The sequence below is a fragment of the Drosophila bipectinata genome, chromosome 2L (genome assembly GCF_030179905.1).
Source record: "Drosophila bipectinata strain 14024-0381.07 chromosome 2L, DbipHiC1v2, whole genome shotgun sequence".
NCBI classification, from domain to species: Eukaryota; Metazoa; Arthropoda; class Insecta; order Diptera; family Drosophilidae; genus Drosophila; species Drosophila bipectinata.
Window position 1 is genome coordinate 4042519 of NC_091736.1, and position 22165 is coordinate 4064683.

Genomic DNA, 22165 nt, shown 5'->3' on the forward strand with positions numbered 1-22165 from the left:
GGTGGTATTTTTCCTTTTTTTTTTTTGGGAGTCTTATGCTAATTTTCCAGTTTCGTTTGAAAGCAAAGTGGAAGTCGAGTGTCTGGTAGATGCTTTCTTTGCGATTAGCAAGGCCGGACATATTGATGAATGTCTTTGGGTAATCTGCCATCTACTGGCCGTCTGCTTATCCCATTTCCCACCCAAATGACTGCTGAATCACTAAATCAAGCGAGGAAAGTCAATTATGCTGCCTGGCAGTACCTTTTTGCCTCTCAGTACTCCCTTCAAATATAAATCATGCTCCACCCCAGCGAACGCTCCAAACAATTTACTAAATTGATCCAAGAGGAAACAGACGAAGAGCTGGAAAGAGCTGGGCTACAAGTATAATTCTGGCATAATGATAATTAAATCTTTCAGAAAAAGGGGAGCGTCTTCTGTGGAAACTCAAGCACTAAATGGAAGCCCAAGATAAGAGCCGGCCCTTCCAAGAATCATCTTGAAGTGGAGCAGTTGGATGCCCAGTGAATGCTTTCTGTGTTTGTCAACTGCAATTAGAAAAGTGGAAACGTGTCCGGGCGAGGGGATCGAGAGCGGGTTAGAGGCAACTGCACTGCATCTGGCAGCTGCCACAATATTAGTTGCAGCTGATTAATGATTGAAGCGCATTCCCCGATCTCGTTCTCAAAAGGTGCCACTCCTCTCGCGCACTCGAACAAAAAATAGACAAAGGCGGCCTTAATAGTTGTTTATTGACTGCCAGCCTGCCGCAAGGACGGCTGCTCGTGTGCCAGCTGCCACGGCAACATGTTGCCAAAGGTGCAGCTCCAATTAGGCAGCAAACACACGCTCCTGAAAAGGTGCAACGATAGGGTAAAGGGACAGTCTGGCCTGACCGGTAATTTTCGGAATGAGAGGGGTTGAGAGACCATTTATGTAATTATTATATTAGTCGGGATCTTGTTGGAAATTGAACTTGGCAAATGCGAACAAGAAATTATAGGGCCATCATGTCGGAGGTCTTCTTAGCTTCACTTAAATAAAGCATTAAAAGTCTTTCGATTCTCAGGGATCTTTAAAGTATTTATATTTTCTTTGTTTTTACTTCTTTGAGCATAATTTGTACACCATTTATTTTTAGTTTTCCTTGTCATTCATCCAATTTTCACCTCTATTTTATCTCGTTTTCCCATGACAATCTTTCTTTTCTCTAACCATTTCCTCACCAAAATTTCGTCTTTATAATTATCATTTCTCCGACTTGGTAGTGAACCTCGGATATTGTACCGTCATTATGCAAGGAAAGCCAAGACAATGAAAGGGCCCTTAACCGACCCTTAACCCTTTACAGTCGCCCTCAAAAACCGTCGATGGGTAGGACAGGTAGCGCCTCGATGGGACTTAATTTAAGTATGCCAGACATGCGCCTTGGGACTCGGTATCTGGGATTTCGTGGGTCGTTAGCCCGAGAACCTAGGGACACAGTAGCAGGCAAATCGATGCGGGTCTCATAAAATTTGCCCATTAATTAAGTACCCCGGACGAGGCCCAAGCCGGGCTCTCAGTTTTTCCATTTCCCAAAGTTGTGCTGGGCTTGTTTTTTGTTTGTGCCGAGCACATATGGATATAAATGTTTGCCGGAGTGCTAGGGCTGATCAAATATTTACATGGCATTTACATCAAACACACCGGAATGCAAAACACTCTCCATCGAGGGCGGAGGGAGACTGCTTGGCGGCGTTTAAAGCATTTGACATAGTTTTCCTCTTCCTCAACTCTCGACAAACCAAATTGGAGTAGACAACCTACAAGAAAGGCAAACGAATCGATGAAAAGTGAGGCGAAAATTGCAGCCTTTAAATCGAAGAGGAAATCAGACCAGGGACAGAGACAGAGCCAGAGTCAGGGAAAGGCTGGCGCACATCTTGGGATACTGTTGTGATACTATTTGTGATATCGGAAAACATGTGTATCTCCGATTGCCCATCGAACGTTGGCCGGAAATTGTTATGGACTTTTGCGCGATCCAGCGATCCATGGCGGCTAATTGAACTGGAAAACTGAACAGTTTTCCTTCGCCACTTTTCACACTTTCTCGAGCTAGCTGGGAGCAGTTCAAAGAGAAACGGCCATTAAAAATCCAAAACAACTTCAAAGTTGACGCCTGTGTTGGTTGTGTTGCTTGTGTACTGCCTGTGCGAAAAATTACAAATTAAAAACTAATTTTCTTTTGCCCTCCCCACCTCCGCCAGCTCCGCCCAAAATCATCAGGCCCCTCTGATTTTCAGGCATGGCCAATTTTGATTAGCGGCGCATGAAAATTTTTAATGCATCACAGGAGCATGGAGGGGGCTCTGGAGTGTAGGGGAGAAATCAATCTTCATTAAGGATGATGGCAAAAGTTTGCTGCTAAAAAAGTGCATAATTAATTGCAATATTCTTTCAATTAAAATACTTGAAGAGGGCACAACCCGCGGCGCGTTTGTTGTTCTTCCAAAAAGGTGATGTGATGCCTCGTAAATTGTTCCCGAAACTGTCAATTCTGATAAGAATTTATGTGGAAAACAATGCAGGATATGGGATATGGGGAGGGTGGGTTGGAATGCTGGGAACCGGGGCATTTTCCGTCCCTAATTTTCCTCAATTTCAATTGATCGCTTTCCATGCACGCAACCGGGGAAAAAAGCGAGGGTGACACCGCTCCTCTGTGCCTCTGTTTCAGGGCAGCTGCCTCGCAAACACAGGACCCATATGTGAGAGGGAGATTCGGGATTTTCATCTGGATTAGACTGAGTTATGGGAAACGTGTGCCATTAGTACAGTCATCGCTGAAATTCCCTTTGTTTGGGATATGATGAACCAAAGTCATTAGCGAAAATCAATAAAAACAAAAGCGATATCGCTTGTGTGAGTTTTGAGAGACTGCGATTCATTGGCGGAACAAAAAAGTCAGTTCTTGCAACGTATAGTATGTAGTTGCAACTCCACAATGTCTTTTATTATGCCCCTGGTTTTCGGTTTCCCCTTTTGACATGTTTGTGCAATTTGTGTGTAGGCTACTGTTGCGACATGGACGTGGAAAACGGGGTTGATTTACGATCAGGTTGTGGGATCATAAAGTGATATTGCTTGTACTAAATGTGTTTTAGGGGGTGGTTACCAAAAACAGTTTTATGGCAGGGAAACATGCTTCAATGATGGGAAATATCCAATGAAGTAATCATAAATGTTGGACCCTCTCAGAGCCTGCACCTCTGCTTCCATTCGAGTAGGCTATACAACCTTTTCATCACTTCCCCATACTATATAGTATACAGAACCTAGCTCATTTCGACATGCTCCATTAAACGATTTTGCCATTGTTGCACATCTCCCTGCACCTATGCAAATGTTTCTGCCCGATGCCAGTTTAATTTGTAGCTATTTTGGTGGAAAAAGGAAAACAAACAAAGTCTGACGGGGGCCATGGGGAGAGTGGCAGTTGATATGGCAGATTTCCCCGTCTGCCCATCTGCTGATTTTGCAATTATTTCGCGACTCGAGTGACGAGTAACTTTAGTGGCGTTTCAGTGTCTCCATGGGAATGGAGAATGGTGCATGGTTTATGGGGATAGTATGGGGAATGAGATACCCTAGCAATGAACAATATGGTTGGTTGGTTGGCTGGCTGGCTCCCCTAGCCCCTTATTTGGGGGAGTGGCCCCTTTAGGTTCGCACAGCTTCCGCAATGTTAATTGTTGCGGCAACGTGTTTGTTTATTTGTTTATTTATCAATTTTTATCTCTGTTGGCTGGCTGTTAATTTAAGCAGTTGTAGGTGAACTTTTTTGTTATCTTTCTGTGTCAGCAGTTTTGTGGGTTGAACAACTTTGAACAGATTTTTATTGAGGGCTTGGGGTCTGGATGCCCTCCGGAGAGAACCCAGAAAACTTTGCTGACCGGTTTGGAACACATGATTTATATATTTATTTTTGTTTTTTCTTTATTCATTCATTTTTTTAGCACGTCACAAACACGTTTCTCATTTGCCGAAGCCCCTGGCCCCAAGGCCTATGGCTTTAAATTTAATTTATTTATAGATTTTTTTCAAATCTGCTCAATGAACCTTATGGATTTCTTACAAATCTTCACTTCACGCAACACTTCAGTAATCAGTTGGGTAAAAAGCAACAAACAGACTTTGGCGATCGCGCACTACCAGATACAGATACATTGCCGCCGCTCGGCTTCAGATACAGATACGCGGTCGTGTGCGCGGCAGCGAACAGTCCGATTCAAACTCAACACGTTTCAAAAGCGGCCGACTCGTTCCACCATCACCTAGCGATCGCCAGCAACATGTTGCTAGTGCTGCAGCAACATTCTGCTAACTAACAGAGCCCGACTCATGTTGCTGACAGGATGGATTATAGTTCCTTTTGATACTTCAAGGGGATGTGCGTGGCTTGACTTCAGATGCGGAACTGAATATGACACACTCGACTCCGAAATCCTTTGGCAACCACTGGCCGCTGCCACAGCGACGTCAACAGCGCGGCAGCCGCAGCTGCGATGACGCGACTTGACGGCGGCAGCAACGGCGACAAAACAAATAACAGAATCAAGGCGGAAAACAAAACGCTGAGGGCAAGGGGGTGGATGCTCTGGAGGATGGCAGCACCGGGTCATTCGGTTTTTCAGTTTTTTTGGAGGGGCGCCACAGGATGTAGGCTATCACGCGATCCGGAAGCCCAGGTCCTTTGGGAACACAGAGCCGTGAGACCGTGTGAAAATGTGATGTAACTATAATTATATCGCTTTAAAATTATGGGAAGAGGGGATCTATATAATTAAATATGAATTTTCTTTATTAAAAATTCAAATAACTATTTTATGAAATCTTTTTTTAATCATTTCTTTTAATCTTCAGAGTTCTGTTCCTTAAAGAAGAGAGACAAACGATAGCTCGATGGCAAAAATCAAAGTCGCAAAGTGAACAATCTGCAGGGGATTTCTTGTGTCGGTCTGGCTGAGTTCCAAATATCCTGCAGGATTGCCACAGACTAAAGACAGGCGCCAGTTTGGCGCCTCTGCCGCCACTCGTACATATGTATTCGCAGTCCCAGCCGTCTACCCCATCGATGACTCCTTATTTAGATGTGCGCAAAACTATGCAGAACGAAACGAACGAAAAAATTACAGACGCAGCTTCCTGTGCGGCCAGGACGACGACAACAGAGTGGAAAAAATTGCAAATTTGTGTTTTGTAGTCGGTCGTAAGGCCAAAGTGAAGGGCAGCGACACGGTGGGGACACTCAGCAGCCTCCTTGTGCTCGACGTCGTTTATTTTTGGCGCGAGACTCCGTGGCGCCACAAAAAAAAAAAACTGTCTACTTTGGGGGCCAAGTTCCAAGGACTGGACTGGGCCATAATAAAGTTGTGCAAAAACTTTTTGGGTGGTTTGTTTTACGAGTCTAGTTGGGGGACAGCTAAAAAATGATTGATTACCCGGGATCGGGATGAGGTTAGGTTATTGGCTTTTGCAGTTTTTGCTTAGAGCAGCATAAAATCTAGACTTGGCATAACGCCGAAATGGGTTATTAGTAAATAGGGCTTAGAATTGATTTCACGCTTCAGTGGCGACAGTAGCCATAAGCATAAATGACTGATGATTTGGAAAATAAGTCGATTAAGATTATTATAACTAGGGCTTGTACATACCAATCTTTAAGTTTAAATGTCTTATGGTTATAATATAATATGTGTAGTTAAGATCACTTACCTAAAAGAGAAAAGAGCAGAAATATATTTTATTAGACTTAACTCAATGAGTGGCTTTTTACTTGAGGCAATCGTATCGTTTTTGCAGGTTCAGGCCAAGCAATTTAGTTGATTGCTCACTTTGCAATTTAGGGTCACTTAAAGGTTTAAGGGGTCTACCATTCCAAGGTATAACAATAAAATTTGAGTCTTGTAATTTATAAGTAATTTCGAATAGGAGAGCCCCAAGTGCACCTACAGCTGGCTCGTCTTTGACTAGATTCAAGTGATTGTCTATTATAAAAATTTTAAAGAAACTTGAAATGTTCTCCCTATACAAGGCCTGTTGTATACCTTGTCTTCTCTACACAATATAGTTCTGTATCTCAGACCCACTTAAACATATATAGTCATCTGGAATTGCTCTGCGATTTGGCGCGTGTATTTTGGCGCTTGAGGCGATCACTCTAATGTTTTATAGTTATGCTCCTTTGTCTTATCGGGGGAAACTAGTACAGGGGGTTGATGGGGACTCACGCTTTTAATGTTATTACGTTTCCATGCATGAAGTCGATTCTTTGTATATTTGTGTGCGACTGTCTCGCCTTCGGTCACTTGGGTCAATTTTGAGTGCGTGATAAATGGGCGCGTTGCGTGGCTTATGGCTCTGGGTCTCTGTCTCTATCTCTATCTTGGTCCCTATTGCTGACTCTCTCTGCCCCCACTAGCTCTCACTCTTTCGCCAGTAGTTGGCGATGTGTTGTTGTTGTGGTTTAATATTTATGGTCAATGATAAGATTGCCCAATCGGGGTTTTCTCGGGGGGCACCAACTGAATGGAGCTCGACTCAGCCGAAAGCTGTTTAAAGTTGATGTAGGTTGGAAGTTTTATAAGCTGCTTGGGGTTTATGCGCGCGTTTGTAGCAAGAATATTATAAACTACCATAAAGCTTAGTCTGATAAAAAGCAAAAACGTCGGGGCACGGCAAAAAGGATGAAATCTGTCGAGGATGGGCGCCTTGGGGCTTAAAGTTGAGCGAAAATAGTGCGAGTGCTAGAGCCAAAATTCACGATTGAAGGAAAAAGTTTAAAACTGTAAACTAGAAATATAAAAATATATTTACAATGGGATTTCGTGGTTTCCCCAAATTTTAATTCAATTTAAGTACTGCCTTGGTATCTGCCACAACTACACATATCCTCTCTATCCCCACAGCACAATAAATGTTTTCAAATTAAAGAGCAATACAAAAATGAATATGTATAGTAAATCCTCCAGGGACCGCCTACACTCGAACCCATTCATATCTGAGGAGAATTTCAAAAAGTTTACTAACTGCATTGTCAGACTCTCAACTCCCTCCAGCAGTGCCACATTTTCCAGCGAACGAAAAACTAAACCGACTGCCAGTGTGTGGATGCATCAATTTTCCCAACTACCACAAAGTGAAATTTCATGACGTTGAAGCCTCCACAACTGGCGTCTGTCAATAAAAAAATACTCGTAATAAAAAGAGCCAATAGCAAATAATATGCGGCAAAACTGCTGACAGACTGGCACGAGACGCAGAGACAGACGCGGCCAAAGATCGATAGACTGGCGGACACGCGGACACTGGAGGTGGAAGGGAACGATATATCGACATTTATGTCATTATAACCCATGGAAAGAAATTTAATTAACGCAGAAAACTTTGGCCAAGAAAAAAATAAAAAGAAGCTGGGAGATCCAAGGAAGACGACATCAAAGTCAATGGGCAATTAAAAAGTTTAAATCCACAGAAGTAGGTAGGAAGACAATGGGATGTAGCCGAACTGTAGTTAAAAATCCAAAAAGTTTAATTTGTAAAGCACTTTAGAACTTTTCTGCCAACCTCACACATATTGAAGTATTTGTTGACTTAATTGAATCGAGGAAAAAGGAAAACCCCAGCCAGACACAAATAAATTTGTTCTTTCTTCTCAAAGCAGATAAAAAAAAGTGCAATTTACTTTGGGGTATCTAAGGAGTAATCATAATGAAGGAAAATTTGGACACGAAACTCCGGTTATCCGGTTCAAGTATAGGTATAGAGGGAAATGTGTTCCGCCTGTTCAACCCACTCACAGATAAATCAAGCTCAAGGCGACCCATTTCTCCGGCTACCCACATTCCAGCTTTGAATCCAGCCACCTAATCCACTTACCCAGCTAGACCACACTGCTCCATATCATTCGGAGATAGGTACCAGTGGCAGGCATAACTTCATCGCAATTATTCTGCCACTCGGCATTGTTTGCACTTTTATGGCAGCTGGACGGCTGGCTCGAAACTTGTTCATTCATTCGCTTTGAGCCAAGTGCTGAAATGACACGACTCTTGGGGAGACTGGACAGGGAATTGGTAAAAGTTGCAGCTTTAAGTTTATGCCCATCCAGTTGCCATCGAATCCATCAAGCCGATTTCTGGGAATTTACACGTATGCCTTGACCTTGGCACCACACTTTCCCACACCGCCCCCAGAGTATCTCGAAAAAAAACCCAAAAAAATAAGAGATTTATGTTGTCTGCCTGTCTGGCCTCGATAAATTTGATGGCGAAAGGTGTGGGTGTGTGGGGTTGTATGGGGATTTGGAGGAGGTTCCGAAGGAATGGCCATAAAATACTTTATTGCATTCGACAATGTAGACACCCATAAAATACACAACGGCTCCTTGACCTCCTCCCCCAATGGAATGCAATTTAAACTTTGTTTTATTTTGTGATGAAAATTGTTTGCAAGTAAATTTGTAAATGAAATCAACTCTGGCCTGCCCTGGCCTGGCCTGGCCCCACATGAAGCAAGTTGGGGGTCAGAGAACGAGTACATAAAAAATGTCGCCCAAAAGTAGGCAAAAGTTGTTCTTCTCAGGCTTCGAGTACATTTGTCTGCCACGGAAGTTTATCAGACTTTTGCGTGACTTTTGTTGACAACACGCACACAAACAACGGTAGACATAGAAAGATTACAGTGCAAAAAAATGTTGGGAAATATAAAGGTTACTTTGTCATCTTAGGGTGATTGGAAAGAAACTTTCAGAGCCGATCTTAAAAATATAACAATACAAAACTAGATCAAAAACTGCTCCGAAAAAGTTCATAGATAAGCAATATTTCTCTCAGTGCATCTATCTTCTTGAAAGGCATATGACAGAAGCAAAAAAAAAGTTGAAAAGCTGAACACTAGCTGACTGTCTGATAAGCGAAGCGGATGAATCTTTCAAAGCAACCAAGCTCTTGGCACACCATTTGGCGAGGCGAGAAGTGAAGTTGCTTGCCATTCGATGCACTTGCCACATTTTTAAGCCTCGCCCCGAAAGTGGGCAATGAAAATGCGCAAAATGCTGCAGCAGCTGCGGGTAGCAAATAAATTGTACCCCAAAGTACGCGGCATAACCACTTGAATTAATGGCCAAGCACAATGCGGACGAGGTGCTTGGACTATAAAAGATGTTGCTGGATCAGATCGCCATCCGGAATTATTCAGGTGAAGCTTAATTGCTTGGATTTCATTTGGTAGTCTCGGGAAGGCTTTTTGTTGCATTGTCCAGCCGCAAGTGCATCCAAATGAAAGGCATAGCCTGCTCTTCGGGTTTCCAGGGCAATAAGGCCTTGGGATTTGGTGGAGCGTGCTTTTAACTCATAATTGAGTTAATTAGGTCCTTTTTTTATGAACGATTCCCCCGGTTGAGTTTTGAATAAATCGAGACGCATGAGATGCATTTAAATTTATGCAAATAAGTTGCCTAAACACCCTTTTAAATGCCTGTCAGTAGTGCTTTGCTCCCAAGGCACCCACGATAAATGCCTGATAAATTTTTAGATTCTAAATCATTTCGACAATGTGGCAGCGTAAAAGTTTCCTCTTTTGGCAAGGATACCCGCCCAAGCAAAACGATTCGACTGTTCTCATAATTCATCCGAACCTAAACTATTTTCATGGAAAAGTACTCACGTTGGTTGACAGCTGGCTGCTCAGGCTGAGCACCTGATCCCGGGCATCCTGCAGTTCGCGTTTCAGTCTGCGGATCTCATGCGCCTGTCGCTCCTCCGCGGAGCCGTACAAGGAGCTGCCTCCGGACAGCAAGGAGGCGGCACTGCCGTGAACTGAAATGGCAACGGAAGAGGAAATGGAGCGGTGAGAATTGCATTAATCTGTATTCGGTGCAAGAACTGGAAAACTATTGGATTTCCCTTAAACGTTCTTTAAAAATATATGATTTTGTTAAATAAAAGTTTTACGCGTTTTACCTTCGTCATTTTTCTTGGGATATGTGAGCCTATGTCCAACGATGGTCCCGCCAGCTCCAGCCCCTCCCACCAGACCTGCCACCGCGGTGGCTCCGTGGGTGGGTGAAAGCACTCCGGCAGCAGCGGCAACGGCGGCCGCCGACGCAAAGGGGCCTCGGGCAAGGGGTGTGGGCGAGGTGGGCTGACTCCAGGCTACACCACCTACCGTGCCACCTGGATTGCCCTGGGCCGCTGCCTGGGACTGGGCCGCCACGGCAGCTGCCATTTGAGCACTAAGGACGCCGTTGGTGCCCACCGGCAGGCAGTAGTACGGCTCGATTTCCACGTCGCCGCCACGGCTCAGCATCGAGGGATACATTTTCTCTGATTTCGTGGATCTGTAATGGAAACTCGTTAGTCTCGGGTGGATGTTCCAAAACAAGATAAACATACAAACATAAACAACCTGGCAGGTATTTATTTGCTAAATTAAACATTATTTCTACGAATCAATGGAACGAAACTAATCCTGCAACATGCATATCAAACCAAAGTACTCTTTAGTTTATTTAAATTGAAATGGCATGTAATAATTGTGGAAATGAAGCTATTTATTGAGAATCAATTGAACAAAACGGTGCAAAACATATAGCATTTAAATACCAAACAAAGGGAAATAATTCTACCCCTTTATGGAGAGCTAATGGAACACCCAGACACTTTCAAATTTCCGTTGCGGTTGTCTAGTTTATTAGGCCAATCTCTCCCTTAAAATTGACTACATTTCAGTATGCCTGGTGCGCACACATTTCCATCTAGTCCTGCTACAAATTGGATATGCATGTGTGGCCATTGTGTAGCCAAGTGATAAGGAGCAGGATGGGTGAAGGACCCCAGACAAATTGTCATAAACTGCAGAGATTTACAGAAGCTCGCACACAATGACCACATTGGCCAGGATAAAGGATGTGGGATGTGAGCAGGTCCCACCAAAGGACGACCCTGTCCAGTTGCTTCGCTCTGATAACTGTGACATTAATGGCATTTTCCATGCAAATCTAATATTACGTATACGTCATGTGTACGCTGCCATCAGTCCGATGCTTTTGTTTGCGTCTCGTGGTGAGAGTCGTTGGTTTTCCCTGGAGCCGTTTACCACCAAGTTCTGGCTGTGTGCTCGTTGCTGTAAAATTCGATAACAAGCCACCGAACTGGTTTTGTGGGGGCTCCCACTTGCCAACTTCCGGCCACCCAGCCTTCGACACTTCCTTCTGCATAATTGATGGGGAAAGCATTTGGCACAGGATGGCAGAAAATACAGATTAGTTTCGGCAGGACCAGGGCCACGACCAGGACCATATTTGTCCCAATTGAAAGGGAAACTTGTCATCTTGGGTGTTGTAAATAATTTTAAGAACAATCAAATATTTATATTATTTTTGAAACAATTCTCTTTTATTTATTCTTTTATTGCGACTCCTATTCTTTAATCATTTATCAAACTCCCATTTCCTTTACACTTTTCCCATCCCTTATTTCCCAGTGGAACAGTTTTTAATGAACCACTTGGTGCCCGACACCTGACTGCAGTCGGAAGAGTCGCTGGCGTGGCAACCAGACCAAAAACGAAAAAAAAGGAACTCCACTTCATCTGCGCTCTTGCCAAGTCAAAGGTTCACAAACCTATTGACATGTCAAATAATAATCTGAACATTCACAACACCTCCGTTCTCCTCGGCACCACCCTTTGTTTTTATATTTTCCATTTTCTGTTTGGTTTTGGGCTTTTTTTTTTGGCATTTTCGTTGATGGTATTCCTGCAGAACTTTGGCATTGTCTGCAAGCGAAAGCCGATGAAGCCCCAGGACGGGTGAAAACTTTGCTCTTTAACCATGAGGGCGTGTCGCCTTCCCGGCTTTTTTCGGTTTTAAGTGAATCTTTAAAATATGCACGACGTCACATGGCCAGGTCGACATATGGCTCTGTGACTGGGAAAAGCCGAGCCGAAGGTGACTTCTCCCTTGGCTTTTATAAGGATAACAAAAAAAAGGGAAATGCTGAAAACTGTTTGCATACTTAAAGGAGAGCATACGTGAAAAATATAGCTGACAGGAAGAAAAACCGTGTGTGTTGGATTAGTTGAGTAAGGGCAAAATAAAATAGTATTTGTGAAACACAAGAATAAGATAAAATATTACAAAATAAGAGAAATATTAGTCCTTCGTTATAGGTTCCTTTCCAAAAACATAACACTATGAATGTGATAAGAAAAACCTCTTAAGTCCTGCAATGTTCTTTAATTTCTCATTCCATTTCTCAATTTCGAAAGTACATAATGAATGCACTTTGTCTAATACCCGAGACGTCTGCAAAAAGTGTCATATATATATATATCATATAGTGTCATAGCACAAAACTTAAACACATATGCAAATCGTGGCTGTAAAAAGCTTGCAACATGTAGAATGCAAATTGCTGGCGGAGATGTGGCAAAAACTAAGACTGATTGTTTGGGGCGTGGCATATGAAACCCAAAGAAAAAGCATGAACAAGTTGTGCTGGAACTTTTTGGTCACCTTGGATATGTCCGTTCTTTCAAGTAGCTTTTCAAGGATAACCAAAGTTTTTTTTTCAAAAATGGTAAATAGAGAGAAAAAATCGAGATAGATACATGCGGGAAAAAGGAAAGAATTAAATAGCAATAAGTAACACTTACCTTATGCTGTTGCTGCGGTTCATGCGGGGACTTTGGACATAGGGGGACTCATTGCCCGAGAGCGGCATTTGGCCAGCCCCCGGTCCGGATCGGTTGTGGATCATCTTGTGGCCATGTCGGGTCATGGCGGGCGAGCCGATCTGCAGCTGCTCGATGGACTCTCCGTCGGACAGGCGACTGCCGGCCGTGTTGCTGTGCTTCAGCCACATGGCATACGAGCTGTACTCCGGTTTGACCTCCGAGTAGGTTTGGGTGTCGGAGAGGGATCCATCGTGGCGGGCGCCAGGGCGATTGGAAATTCTTAAAAGGGAAATTAAAATATATTTCAAAATTCAGAGACCTAGTCGAGGTATCCTCACCTGTGCTGAAAGACATGCAGATCACTGCCGGGCTTGGGCAGACTGTGCGATCCTGTGGCCAGACGCTCCCTTATGGACTGGCTGAGTTGGGTGGCCGTTGGTCCCGTCAAGGAGAAGCTACGATGCTGAGTATTTGGCGGTAGCTCTGCAAAAATAACCAAAATTCATATAAAAGGGGCCTGCTTTAGAAAATACCCTTCACTTACTGTTCATATCGTTGGGCAGGGTTTGGGTCCCGCCGGCGATTTTGCGTCCACCTGCCGTCCTTGGCACCGCCGAGACGTGGGCAGTACGTCCACAGGGCAGACCATTGGGCACTGCCACGCCTCCGCCACCTCCGGCACCGGCCATTAACATGGCAATGTTCTGCTGTTCGGCAGTGGAGGCAATGCTTCCGTTAGCTCGCTTCACATATCCAAAACTGGGCGGCACACCCTTTGTTCGCGAGGAGGAGGGGGAGCCCTGCTTAGAGGAACTGCCACTGCCACCGCCCATGCTGCGGCGAGAGGGCGAGGACTTCTCCGATTTATGTCCATTGAGTGGTTCGGGCATCTTGCTCCAGTTATCGCGTCCATTTCGAGATCCTGGCCTATGATGGGGACTCCCATCCATTTTACCGCCTCCTCCGTTGTTGTTGTTATTATTGTTATTGTTGTTGTTGCTGCTGTGGGAGTGGGCGTGGCTGTGGGTGGTGGTGGAGCCGCCGCTGGAGCTGGCCTGGCTGGCTGCAGAGCTGCCGTTCGCGGCGGTTCCGATGCTGTCCAAAGAGCCTCGACTATTGCGAATTCTGAAAGAGGGAAAAATAGGAGAGAAAATAAGTTAATAAATTTTAAATAAATGAGTTGAGTAGCCTTGAAGTGCCATTATCATAAATTAAGGAATATAAAAGCGAAAATAACACCACCCTATAATTATGATTTATTTTCAGGAGATAATTAGCAAGCAGATGCTTTCATTTTCCACGATTTGCATATAAACCTGCTATATTTTATACCCAATGTCCATTGAAGTGTAGAAGGAAAATCAAAGTGATGGGCGAAGTAGACTTGTCAGACAATCGCCAAATCAGCGGGCAAACAATTGCGATTCAAACGAAGAAAGTGAGGAATTCCGAGGCAGACAAAGGCGAACAATAGACCCCAACTGAATGGCTGACAGACAATCCTCAAACACAATTGGCAAGTGGCGCACATAAAGGGCTAAGACGGGCAGGGGACTAGATGCCCCTTTCCTCCGAGAAGTGGCTACAATTTTCAATTAAAATGACAAAAGATATTCTAGGGTCGGAAGGGAGAGGGTCCCTCGCAGTCAAGAGTCAGCTGGAAAATTGCATGTATAAGCTTAGCGTCCATGGTACTTTTATTTAAACACATATATCACAACTAATTGGGCGTGTCCGAGTGCCACAATAAATAATGATATTTACTTATACAGACATCTGAGTGTTGGTAGTTTGAGAAGGCAAGACCCTGAGCAACCCATGACTGAAAATTAAAGAGTAAAAACCAAGCTGTCCTGCAGGAACATACCAAAAGTCGCTGATTGGATCATAAACAAGATACTCTTAAGTGAATCAGCGTTAGCCTCGAAGTGGCATTTTATGTTTTTCGATGTTTAGAGTTGAATGAATGCTCCCTTAACTAAACTAGTTTTCAATAAATGAATTCAATTTCTCGCCGCGCTTACGCATATATACGAATTTATTATTCAAAATCAATTTGGTTACTTTGTTTGATTAAACATTAAAAATCGGGTATAAAAGCGACTGCCTCGCAGGCACAAGGCGTTGACAATACCCAAGATGAGGTTCTTTGCTCTGATCGCTATTTTGTTTCTCGGTCTGGTAGCCGCCAATGCGACACCCCAATTCGCGGACTGTCTTAACGGATATAACAATTGTGATACAAGCCCAGCTGCTCCAGAAACCGCGGTGGATACCTACGATGTTCCCGAAGTTCGCCTCGACTCGATCTCGTTTCAACCTCTAGCTGGATAATTGGATTACTTCTAGTACTTATTGTGATAATTTAATAAAAATGTTGGTGGATTGATTGTGTAGTTTTATTTTCAACACAATTGTAGCCCTTTCTGGGGCTTGAGAGTATAACAAATCAAGCTCAGACCAAGGACAACATGGACCGGTCTAAGAAATTAGCAATCCATTGGTAATTTTGAGCCTGCTAGTGAATCTGGCACCAAAAGTGACAACTCTGCCTCTGTGTTCTTAAGTCAACTGCTCGTATAAATATGGCTTGAAATCAATCATAAATCATTGGCAAGCGGCGAGATGAGGTTCTTGGCCCAGTTGGTTTTCCTGCTTCTTGGATTATTGGCCGTAACGGGGAAGCCCCTGAGTGACGATTGCCTGAGGAATATTTCGTTGGGACTTCCCTGTGACCAGAACGCAGAGGCTCCGGAAACAGCAGCGGATACGTACGAGGTTCCCCAAGTTCTCCTTGACCCGATTACTTTTGAGCCATTAGCGGGATAAAATCACAATGGTCTTCAAATATATACATAAGTAGACAATTGTACTTTAATATGCGTCTTTAATTGGTATGTTTTTGGGGAAAACGAGTTGCTGGCAAGTCGATTGCAAAGCATGTCATGATCTTGTGATTGGTAATTAACAGGTTTCGGTAGCTTCTCTTAGATAATTAAAGCAATAGAAATACCAGTTTTCAGCAAACAAAAGTTGTGACAATTCCAATAAAAATATTTCGAGTTTCATGCGTCACTAAAACAACACAGCTGATAAAATATATATTATATTTTTGAGTAAAAAAAGCTGCACCAAGTGGCATCTGTATCAGGCATTTATTAAAGTTAATGCATAACCATTATCATTATTTAAATTTACTTTTTTTTTTGTTTAAACTATAAAAGAAATATTTATAAATTGAATTAATTGGCAAACCCATTAATCAGAGCTAGAAAGACACATACCCAGCTACCAGCTCAGATAAGCTTTAAACTGAGTTTTATTTTTCAAGATAGGAGAGAGTTGGGCGCGTGGAGGGCCAATAAATTAACTAATTGGTGTTGTGTTTCAGTTCTGGCTACCCGGGTGGCAACCGAAGTGCTGAAATACTAAAACTTCTTCTGCGATTTAATCCCTCAGTTAAACTTAGTTAAAGAAACCCAAGCTGAAACAAAAAGAATGAACAAAAAAAACAGCTGTCTGGGTCATAAAATCCAACTACACCCTGGCAAGCAATTACCGTTTAGATATGCCCTGGCCGATACGAAAATGAAAGAGACCAAGGGGGCGGCGAGGGGGAAAAAAACATTTTCTTCTGTAACCGAGACGTCCATTTGGGGTCTACGAGGGTTCCGAGGGTCGTCACAGAATGCGTGACTGTCTCCGGGTGGAAGTGCCAGTGAAAGTGGCATCCGAAGTGACACATAAAGCTCATAAATTGTCGCGCACTCAATATGCATATATGTGAGTACTACTATGTGGGGGAATAACTAGAAAAAAAAAGGGCAAATGTTTTCCAAACTGAGAGGGGGCTGAAATCAATAACGATTGCCATATCGGTGTGCAGCTAGCCAAGCGACCTGGGGCCCGGTATGTGGGTGAAATCGATATTTCACCTGACTACTGGCTTCTGGAGAGAATATGTGCTGACAACCGCAAATTGAATTGTTTTTAATTTTCCCAATGCTTTCAATAATCTTATTGTCCTGTATTCCATTGTCACTCAGCCTATAAAAATTTCATTTAAAAAAATAGTTTCGTTTTAACATTTGTTTGGAAACAAATTATTCAATGGAATTAAGGATTCGACTGGCGAGTGCAGGCATATATCCTGAATTTTTAAATACAAACTCAATTGAACGTATGTTTCCATAGCCGGGCAGATTCGTAACATTCCTTTTTTGCTTTTTAAAGCTTTTGTGAAAAAATATCTCATCCATTCTTGTGGCAAGTGAAAAAATGGAATCCGAAATGACGCAAAACGCTTCCGAAACAGACGTCATAAGCAGTAAACCCAAAAAGGAGCAAGTTGAAAGCGGATTTATAGCTTTTATGTGAAATGGAGAAAGCACCAGAAAAAATCTATTGAAAAACGGGAAAAGAATTAACCAAAAATAATATATATTTGCTCTGCCCGAGACATCATTAGCTTTTGAGAAAATAATATTGAATTCCTCGTTGAATTTCTGCCTCTAATATCCGAAAAATATATAAACCAACGTCCTTTGCACTCCCCCTTTAAATGGCTCTGGTTCCATATTGCAAATTGCAAGGATATATCGTCCTGGCGTTTGTTTGCTTTTGTATCGATGTCAGTGCGCGGACGGACCCTAAAGCGTGTGCTTTAGTTTTCGAGACCCGCACATGAAAACACAGAAAATATATATTGCCAAAATAACAAAAAAAAAACAAAAGTGGAGGACAAAAAAAATTGTTTTCCCCAGGCAGGAGTGCAAAAATGAAATTCCATGCATGTCTGCCCAGGACTTGTGCCATGGATTTTAGCATTTTTCGGCCATTTTATTTCGTTGGAGTTTCCTTTTTCAAGGCAACTAATTTCGAGCAGAAAATGTAATTTGCATGGTTCTGAGTGAAAAACAAAGTGAAAAGCCATAAACAAGCGGTCGGCTCTGCGCTTTAGTGCCGGGCTATTTAAATTCGGCACTTGTGTTCGTGTAATTTTTAATTTAGTCTCGCTAATTTATTCTCTGGCCAAAAGCACGTGTTCAATTTAAATGAGAAGGCCAGATGGTTGGGTGGCCAGAGGTGGCAACACATTCATGTAATTGGCGCTTCTAATTGACAGGGAGCCAGGCCAGAAGCCAGGATAATTAGGCGCGGTATTTGGGTCTTTGACAAAAAATTAGTGACCCTAATACACGGAGGCATTACACTGGGGTACGTGTGTGTATGGAAATGTGAGTAATGATGATGAAAAGCTTAGCTAGCTGGTTGAGCGATAATGCCAGGAATTTGTTATTCTAAACAACCATGAAATATTTTGTTGAAAAGAATAGTTGGGCAACTAACGCCTTGGCCTGTCTACTCTTCATTTATTAAAGCCGTCAACAGGCCGAGCAACAAGCGAAAAGGACCGACTTATCAGCCTAGAAGGCAACGAACAATGATATAGTCCTCCTCCCTGAGTAGTCTTTCCTTTTCCCGGACCCGATAACATTCTATGAATGGAATTCTGACAGCTTTATGGGCGTTACAAGCGCATTAATAAAAGTGTCGAACATGCGGCCCGGAATGGGGCGTGGGTAGGGGTTGGGTGGTTGGGTGAGTGGGTGGCTCCACCATATCCGAGATGAGTTCACACGCAACCTTCAACCAAGTTCCTACGAGTTTCTGTTTCTGTTTCGCGATGGCCTTGCAAATGGCTGCAAACAACGGGCAAAAAAAGCGCCTAAAAGCAGGCAGCACTTCAGAAAGGAAAATTATGGACTGGGCCAAGGATACAATGCTGGCTATAAGACAGATTTATTCCCATGGAAGGAAGTCTGTTTTTGTAGAAAATATATTTGGAAGATAGTTTGTAAATCTTATGATTTTTATGATGTCTAGTTAAAACTCTTATATAATTATATTTATTTTAGTTTACTTCATAATCCTTCTATAGAGGGTAGCAAAAAATAAAAACACATTGCACACTCGTTTTGGGCAGCCTCGCATCAATTATGCAACCGGCAGGGACCTCTTCTTTCCCCAAAGCAATTGTTCGCCTTTTACGATACTCAACTGTTGTTGGGTCATAAATTCTGGCAGCAAAGAAAGCCAGCAAGTCGAAATAGCCTTCAAGTGGACCCAACATCCAGTTAAAGCCTTGAGCAGCTCAAACACAACTCGTCCCCCGAAAAGCAAAAATTCCTAGACAGGAACTTTGAAGCCTGAGAAATTCTTCTCAAAGAAGCGACAAACAAATGCAAATTAAATTAAGCACAAAACTTTGTTAATATGCTAACAAAACTTTATACCTTGGCCCAATCCGATGGCCTTGGATTGGGGACTCATCTCCCCAGGATCCAATGGAGCGACAGGGTTGGAGTTCTGGTTGCACATTTTAATTAAAAAAGCTGCAAATTACAGAGGACCAACAAGACGGGTAGAAACACGATAAAAACAGGAAATTAGAGAGACAGAAACTCTAGCTCCAGCTCCACCTCCCCCTCTGGATAAACATTGGAGTGGAGTTAAACAAAGGAATACAAAGAGAAGGATTGTTAAAGGAAAAGGATAATTTGTGAAATAGAGCTCCCGAAATCAAAGCTGACAATACCTTAAAATAGTCGCTTCATGAATTATCATAAAAGTGAGCTATTCTTTCATTAAAGGTGGCGAATGGAACTACCTCATTACGGATTCATCCAAATCCCCCTAGTGCCAACCTTCCATCGCAGAAGCACTCTAGGAACTGTTTAGTTTTCTCATTAATAAACTAATTTGTTAAGTTGGCCTGTTTGTTGGGCTGACGGCACGCAAAGTGCACGCCCCCTTCGATCGACCAACGCCTGAGCATGAATTTGGCGTAGCTAATCACATTTTTACATCGATTTTCCATACTAGAGTAGACACACCTCCTCAGCCACATAATTGACAGGCCGAATATGTGTTGCCTGACTCACAAGCTCTTGGCCAGGGGTAATGAGGATGAGCAGACGACTGGGAGAGGTCCTGGGGTGCCCCGGCGCGATAGCTTTCTGGTGTCCTGGTGAAGTATATTGCAATTTTCCCAATGGCCTTAAATCATGCAAAGTGTGTTTACGTTGCGGTATTGTTGCTGGCTTGCCACTTGACAGTTTCCACTGCGGCAAAGTTCTGGCGTTTTTAGGCCAACCCGTTTAACCCATTTTATGGCGGCCATTCAGCTATCCAGGCATTCCCTTTTTCTTGTTCCTAGTTTACCGAGTCCTTAGGCCCAAAGTGTGAATCTTGGACTCTATGGCAGGGTTCTATGTGTGTCAGCTAGGTATTTGAGGCGTTTTTATTAGCCTCGGACTGTCTTACATAAATTTAACATTAAATTAAGTGCCATTTCACCTAGCACGAGGGTTGAAACGACCCAATGGGCGAACCCCAAAGAAAGGAAACTTGGACGTTCACGTTGCCCAAAGTTCATTGCACTTTAATGAAGCCCAAAAAAGAAGGGAGCTATCTAGAACTGATTCCATGATTTTAATGAAGAAGTAGCTTTAGTTGTTTGATTTTCTTTTTCATTTAGTTAAAGCCAATCTTGCCCTTATTCGCCCCACTCACTAGAGATGCCGTGCCCTCGACCACCGAGCACCACATGGTGCCTGGCAGGAGTTGCCTCGCTTAACCTCGCTGTTTATGTGAAGTGCCCCCTGGACCCCAGCCCAGATTTCTCCTCATCTAGACGTGTGCCAAAGCCGCTTAGCTCATTGTAAATTCCAGCTAAAACCGAACGAAGAAACAATTTGGCTAAGCCATACTCCGGGCTGGAGCTGGAGGGAGGGCTGATGGATGGAAAGTGGGAAATATGGCAGGAGTGCTCTCGTCGGGAAATATGCAGGCTATTTGCCTGTTGCTGTTGTTGTCCTTTGCGGACTCTGTGGCCTTCCTTTCCGAGTCTGGCCCGGTCTTGGCCCTTGTAAGATTTATGGCCTCTGGACGGGATGAAATGAAATGTCAGACATTTGAAGTAATTGTTGAAATTGATAGACAGGACCGATCCCACAAGCGAATTGATTGGAGGGACATGTGGGAAAATGTGAGCAAGCTCTGGCTCTGGGACGTGTTTGTTTACCTTGCCTGGGACCCCGGTTTTTTATATCCCTCTTTAAATACAACTTTCACAAACAGAAGGATGGGCAGGACAAACACAAACACAGGGTCCTGGAAAGGGGTAAACAAAGGAGCAGGAGCAGGAAGAGGATTCAATGTCAGTCCGAGGGTTTAATGCCCCGGGGCAGTCATTGACACTGCTCTTCCATTTGCTGCCAAAGGTTGGATATGAATCGGGATGCATGTTAATTAGACAAGTTTACCTTTATGTTTATATGCGTTGGGAAAATATTAAAAAAGTTTATATCCAAGAAAGCCGCAAAGTAGGCAATCAAGCATCTGAGAGGCTTTAGGTCAGGCTAGTTTATTTTATTTAATATATAGTATTATTTTAAACCGGCACTTGTCTTCACTTGAACTTTAACATTTTCATTTTCATCATATATAATTTCTATTATTTTATTTATTGTGTGATATTTTTTAAATTATTTAACTGTTGCACAATATTTCCTACGAACTCATTTATTTAGTATCGAATCACGCGCCTTGTATTTTCTTGTTTTTCCGACAGCATTTTCATGAGAACCGTTACGCCCGATGGTTGAATGAAAATGGTTGCGTTTTTAGATACGTTTTCTGGGGTTGCCCCCGAAGAGCTGGAAATACGAACAGTCAGTCGAATGAAGAGAGCTTCGGGCCTGTTAAGAGAACCGTCGGCGGTTTGTGTTGAAAGTAAAAGGTTTTCTGACATGCAACGCCAGCAGTCGCAAGCGAAGTTTTGCGACACCTGCCCACCTGACTGCCACCTTTGTACAAGTTCCTTAGGGTGGACTCTTCTTGTTTATCTTTTAAATTTATCTCACAATGGAGAAGTAACAAATAATTAAAATTCCAGCTGGCTATCCTGTCGTATGCGTAATATAATTAGCACTTTCAAAGCTTATAAGTGTAGCTTGGGACAGGTTCACCCTAATTTATCTACACATTCTCAGCTTTGGGCGTATTTATTATCTCTTCTTGTCTTTTTTTTTGGCCAGCCACGCACTTGTTTAATAGTTAAGCAGCCCAAAGGCATAATAATTTACAAAGACGTCTAAAAAAAGGAAAGGGGAGACAGACGTGGAAGTGGCCGCAAAAGTTGAGAAAAGAAAACTTAGGAAAAGTTTTTTGAAATGTCTATGGAAGTTGTCATCTCGAGATTGAAATTTATTGAGCTGATATCGATGTAAAAGATACGATGGCAGATGGAAAATATATACATTAAACAGTTTATTAAAAGAAAAAGCAGTACTTCTTCAAATAAGCTTGGGGTATATTTCTAAAAAGAATCGTTTATCAAAAGGATATGAACTATTTACTCAATTTATACATTCTCTTTCTCTTTGTGCAACAGTTA

The 22165-nt window shown here is 42.9% G+C and overlaps 1 protein-coding gene across 5 annotated transcripts in view; it reads right to left on the bottom strand.

Annotated features, from left to right (window-relative positions):
- sick (sickie) overlaps positions 1–22165 on the bottom strand; it is a 161365-nt gene that overhangs the window by 18454 nt on the left and 120746 nt on the right. For 4 of the 5 annotated variants that reach the window (XM_017239992.3, XM_017239990.3, XM_070277084.1 and 1 more), the window contains 5 exons: positions 13250–13830; positions 13044–13188; positions 12685–12984; positions 9990–10366; positions 9694–9845 (listed from right to left, as the gene is read on the bottom strand). In XM_017239992.3, coding sequence (XP_017095481.3) covers positions 9694–9845; positions 9990–10366; positions 12685–12984; positions 13044–13188; positions 13250–13830 — 1555 coding nt within the window. Of the gene's footprint in view, positions 1–4102; positions 4278–9693; positions 9846–9989; positions 10367–12684; positions 12985–13043; positions 13189–13249; positions 13831–22165 lie in introns of those variants that run through there. The other variant, XM_070277085.1, reaches the window with a different exon arrangement.